At 45.0% G+C, this 5,755-nt stretch overlaps 1 protein-coding gene across 3 annotated transcripts in view; it reads right to left on the minus strand.

Moving 5' to 3' along the window:
- Positions 1–5,755, minus strand: part of Epb41l4a (erythrocyte membrane protein band 4.1 like 4A) — a 202,648-nt gene that overhangs the window by 51,832 nt on the left and 145,061 nt on the right. For all 3 annotated transcript variants that reach the window (XM_021214291.2, XM_021214292.2, XM_029547046.1), the window contains exon 13: positions 3,271–3,392. In XM_021214291.2, the coding sequence (XP_021069950.1) occupies positions 3,271–3,392 (122 nt within the window). The remainder of the gene's footprint in view (positions 1–3,270; positions 3,393–5,755) is intronic.

The raw sequence follows: 5,755 nt of genomic DNA on the forward strand, positions 1-5,755 counted from the left end.
TTGTCCTTGCTCGGTGCATGATCTCACACACATGGGGCTATACAGAGAAACTCTCTGTCTCGAGAAAAAAAAAAAAAAAAAAAAAAAACAGCAAAAAGCCTAAAAGGAGGACATGAAGATGGGAAAAATGGTGTTTCATAAGTACTATAGAGTGGGAAATTGGCTTATTAATCACAAGCACGGGACAGTTAGCACAACGGGCTAACTTCATGCTACTCACATAAAAATGGCATTATAATATATTAAACTAAAACCTAAGACCAGCAGTTACAAGACTGGAAGTTTGTGCCTAAGACACCGACTTACCTGAATTACTATGTAGTGGCAGAAAAGGCTCTCTGGGAGAGCCTGGACAACCCAGTTCTCCTCCTCTGCACTTTTTTTTCATTATTATTATTATTTTCTTTATTTACATTTCAAATGCTATCCTGAAAGTTCCCTAGACCGCCCTCCCACCCCTGCTCCCTACCTACCCACTCCCACTTCTCGGCCCTGGCCTTCCCCTGTGTTGGGTCATATAAAGTTTGCAAGACCAAGGGGCCTCTCTTCCCAATGATGGCCGATTAGGCCATTTTGACAACTAACTGTAAAATGCATAGGAAGCCTGTGGGCTTGAGTTAGCATCTGATGTACCCAGCCCTTATTCCTGTGACTCCCAGGGAAGGTGACATTGTGAGTCAGAAAAGTCCTTCCCAGGACAGCTGAGCTCTTCTCCTTTTCCCTGAACACCGGATGCCTGTCAAGCCTGAACTTCAGCCCGGGGCCTCATGAGACCATTTGAGTACAGAATACAGAGTTACGTAGCCTTTTGGAGTCCCTCAGGTGTGGCAGAGTGAAGCAAGCTCAGTTAAGATTCTACCTGCCCTGGGGAAGCTTCGTGAAGCACCGAGAGTCCAGCCCACCGGGGATTCTAGGCCTCTCTTTCCCTTCACTTCCTACTTAAGTAGTAAGTAATGCATCCCCTCCATGGGACTGTCTCTGTGTGTTCTATCTCACAGGGCTCTTGAAAAGCAGTAAAATCAGGGCACAGCAGACCTGCTCCACAGTACTCTTGACCCGTCTTTGGAATCTTACAGGCCTTTTCAGAGAAATGGGGGTCATAGCAAGGAACTCTACTGCAAATTTACCTCGTGGTTTATTTTTGCCACCACAGACTCATCATAAAGGACTGTGTCTTCAAGACTAATGGGAGGAGGGGACCGAAAGTCAGACCGATTAAACTGATTTTAGAAATGGTAAATTAGGTGTCATTCCTACATCCAGGAAATCATACAACAAACTCACTCACTTCCTTCATGGGCTTGGCATGAGGACAGAACGAGGCAGTGAGTGTCAAAATGTTACATCATGTCGGGCTCCGTGGCAAATGCCTTTTAATTCCAGCATTTGAGGGGCAGAGTCAGGCAGGTTTCTATGAGCCTGAGGCCAGACTGATCTACAGAGTGAGTTCCAAGACAGCCAGAGCTATAAAAGAGAGAGACCTCTTAGAAAGAAAGAAGTGGAGGAAGGAAGGAAGGAAGGGAAAGGAAAAGAAGAAAAGGGGAGGGGAGGGGAGGGGAGGGGAGGGGAGAAGGCAGATAGACAGGCAGGCTACAACAGCTCTCACACAATGGCTAAATTTTGGTTCTTAACATCTCGCTTCAAAGAATACAGTAGAAAGACTCAAAAAACAAAAACCACCCAGGATTTCTGTCCCTAAATAGACATTTCCCCACCACCACCTCCTTATAGCTCCGAGGACCATGCTCTCCTCTGCTGTAAAAGGGAAATATGCTTTTATCAGGGCCCTGCCTTGCAGGGTTATTATGAGGTTGAAAGGAGATGCTGTGTGTGTAAGGGCTCGGAGAGGACCAGACAAGGCCTGGAGAGGTGTTTGGCAAGAAACTCCTGTGAGCTTTGAGCACCAAACATTAAAACTGACTGGGTGGCTTTGTTAAAGAAATGGTATGTATTAGCAGTATAAAATAGCTAAACACAATACCCACCAACACCAACATAGAAAGAAAAAAAGATAAGCATTAGCCTGAATACTCAGCCTTTGGTGCTCTGCACACAAAGCTGATGAAAGGGACCAAGACTGCATCCCATGACCCTCTCACACAACATTAAAACATACAATTAAACACACTCAGAAAAAAAAAAGCTCTACACGCAGCTAAGTTACAAAAAAGAGGAGATAACTTCCATGAGGTAAACAATATTCTCTGATGGGGGAGACGAATGCCGAGGATATGATTAGGAGCCGCTGGAGGAGTCTGAGCATCGCTACTGTGGTTAAACGTCATAGGCATACGGATACCCACAATCAAATACGAATGTGTAGCTGTGACTTCGTGCACTTCTATATTATGTTTCATGATAAAAATAAAGACTAGTAATTTTAAAAAGCTGTTCTGGGCTCCATGCAATTATATCAACAATCCTTTACTATATTTAAAGAAACCCTTTTATTAGAAGTTATTTTGGTTCAATCTCAGAGGCACTAAATTAGGAAATCACTCACTTCAAACTTCTCTGAAAACAAAGTTTAATCATTAAGGAAGACATAGGAAATTATTCTAGGGACTATTCCACCTGCTCATTGGTAATTACCAATTACTATCCAGGTGTGGTGATCACAAATGTAATCCCAGCACTTGGGCAGTGGAGGTGAAAGATCAGGAGTCCAAGGCCAGCTCTGTCTACATTGTCTAGACGACTGGGCTACATGAGACCCTGTTCCTCCAAAATACAGAAAATAATAATAATGCTAATAATAGTTTCTGATTGTTTGAAACTTTCCAGAATCAAACCAACTTTCTAGTGCTAGGAGCAGAGAGAAGAGCTGGAGAGAGGGCTGGAGGCCAAAGCGTTTGCAGTGCAAGTCTGAGGACCTGAGTCCCAACCCTCTGGCCCCAGTAAAGGCTGGGTGTGGTAGTGCACCTGTAACCCATTGCTCCTACAGTAAAATGGGAGGCAGAGTCAAGATGATCTCCAGAAGGCCATAGGTCTGCTAGCCTGGAAAGAGACCCTTTGTCACACAAGACAGAAAGTGAGGACCAACACCCAAGGTTGTCCCAACCTCCACATGTGCATTGCCATGTGTGTACCCTCATTCACATATACAAAATGTTAGCATATACACACACACATACAAACAAGCGTATCACGTGCTCAAAATAAAATGAAAAGGATTACATAACTTCAGTCACCACCCGAATGCATTTCATACGCCAGCCTAGAAGGAAAAGCCAGATCGCTTGAACGCCTTTGGGCTCAGTGACTACTCACCAGCGGGCTGCGTCTGCGCTACCCTCTTGGGGTAAGTCTTGCTTCGACTTCTCACCACGTTCTGATTGGGCCGGGGAAGTTGGATAGAAAGATCTCGGCTCATTTGCAAAGCTGTCCTGCCACTTGAAAATGCGACACTTTGATTAGCAAAAGTAGAACCAGATGGCCACGGAATTAAACACAGCCCAGCCAGAGGATCTTGCAAAGAAAACCAAGGGGGAAAAAAACCAACAACAACAACACAGCTTCAACAGGCCATAAGCATGCAGGCTTTTAACTGATGTCCATTATACTACTAATGAGAAGGCAGCACTAAACTCAAGGAGGGACAAGACGGTCCCACGCTCACACAAGAAGAGGGACAGTATCTCCGGCAATATCAGTGAAATGTTTTCTAAGTTCTGGGACAGTCAGTCATTTATTATATCTCTTTACTTAACAAGCCATGTGCTCAGGTAGAGAAAACAGGTCTGGAAGCCCACACAGGCCTGATTCTCCAAAGATTGTGTGAGGATTTGGAGCCTAAGCTTCTTCCCCACCCCCACCCTCCCTCTCTCTGTCTCCCTGTCTCCCTGTCTCCCTGTCTCCCTGTCTGTCTGTCTGTCTGTCTGTCTATCTCTCTCTCTCTCTCTCTCTCTCTCTCTCACACACACACACACACACACACACAGAGTCTTATATGTTGACAGTTTGTGGCCCCAAATAAGAGATGACTAGGTCGTGAGGTTAATAACCTCCGCAGTGGATAAATCCACTGGTTAGTTTATAGCCCAACAGACTGCTAGAAGATGGGCGTTGGCTGAAGGAAGCAGGTAACTGAGGTGCCTTTCCAGTGAATGTGTATCTATCGGGACCCGGATCTGCCTGCCTCCTCTCTCTTCTTCCATTCCCATCCCCATCCTCTTTAGCATGAGGTCATCCATGTGCCCCACCCTACGCTCCCACTTCCATGGTGCTTCTACCAAGGATCCAAAGCAATGACCCAGCTCTCCGTCAACCGGAATCTCTGAAACTACAAACCAAAATAAACCTTTCGCCCTCTAACTTAGAGGCTATGTGCACAGGCTAGGAGCTTTTCCTGAAAAGCTTTAAGAATTCCATGGAGAGACAGGACATGCTCCATTATTATTTGGAGCACGAAGATAAAGACCACCGACTGCAGACTTTCCCTGATGTCAAACGGGCTTGGATAGTGTATACCTCACTGCACAGAGGAAAAACCATTTGTCATAAAAATATAACTAAACATGCAGACCACTGGGGCATTTTTATAATGAGATTATACTTTATTATTCAATTTTTCTTCATAGTTTCTCTCTCAGGAACAAAGTAATAAGAAAATAACGCCCCAAGATTAATAAGACTAAGGCCCAGAAACATCAACTAATCTACTATAGGCTACACAAAACCCAGGTCTGGAACAGGTCCCGGGCTTCCCGTCTGTCAGTCTGCAGACACGGAGGAACAGAACACTTAGCTATTTAATTTGAAACTCCAAGCCCCGTGGAAAACTCAGGACTGCCTTTTCCTAGCCATTTGGTCTTTGAAGGTTTGTTTGTTTGTTTGTTTAAAATCTCTACAGCCCGTTTTCTGTCATCTACACTGCACTGCACCTCTGTGGTTCTAGTGATGGGTATGCACTTAAGAGGTACTCCACTTCCATGCCCCCTCGCACCTCAGCACTGCATCTTCTTTGTTCTGTCTGGCAAAGTCACAGTTACTTTAGCATCAAAGGGAAGGAGAGGCAAGCAGAGAAAGTCACATGGCCTTCAGATACCAGATTTGCTGCTTGCGGGTCCTTGGCTTAATTACTTTCCCAGGGGAGCGCTCCAATTTCTATTCTATAACTGAGATACCTCTTTGGTGGGTCACTGTGCAGATCAAATAAGCAGGGCCTGGGAAAGCACCTGACACCAAGGAGGAGATTCTGAGAACGGGTCTCTTCCACGTCATGAAATCCGAGAGCTCCAATGCTTCAATCCTACAGAGAGCTCTGCTCCTCAGCCCTCCTCCGAAATTCCTGCAGCGCGCTCGCTCGCCCTTTCAAGGAGCTTAGCAACAGCTAAGGGGAAAGACTAATGTTCAAGGGACTCCAAAAAGGAGATATCAATATGTAACAAAATGCCTAATTAGTCAAAGATTTAATCAGTCTTCATTTCAGATTACTGGTTCCTCAAAAACAAGAGAATAAAGCATCAGACTTGGGCTCAGCCTTCTTCCCAATTTCATTTTGAGACCCGATTGTCCCATATCACTTAAAAATGTTTGGCTTTCCCTTCTTAAATAGTTTTTCTTCCCTTCATAACTAGTTTTCTGAAAAGATGCAAGATCAACCTGGTGTTTTGTAAGCCCCAAGACAGAAGAAAGAGAAAGACCAGAGCCTATCTTCCTCCACTTACAGACACAGCACAAGGACCCCTACAAAACACACACACACACAGGTATACACACCACCACACCACACACAGAGGTGCACACACACACA

The sequence above is a fragment of the Mus pahari genome, chromosome 15, assembly GCF_900095145.1.
Source record: "Mus pahari chromosome 15, PAHARI_EIJ_v1.1, whole genome shotgun sequence".
Lineage (NCBI taxonomy): Eukaryota > Metazoa > Chordata > Mammalia > Rodentia > Muridae > Mus > Mus pahari.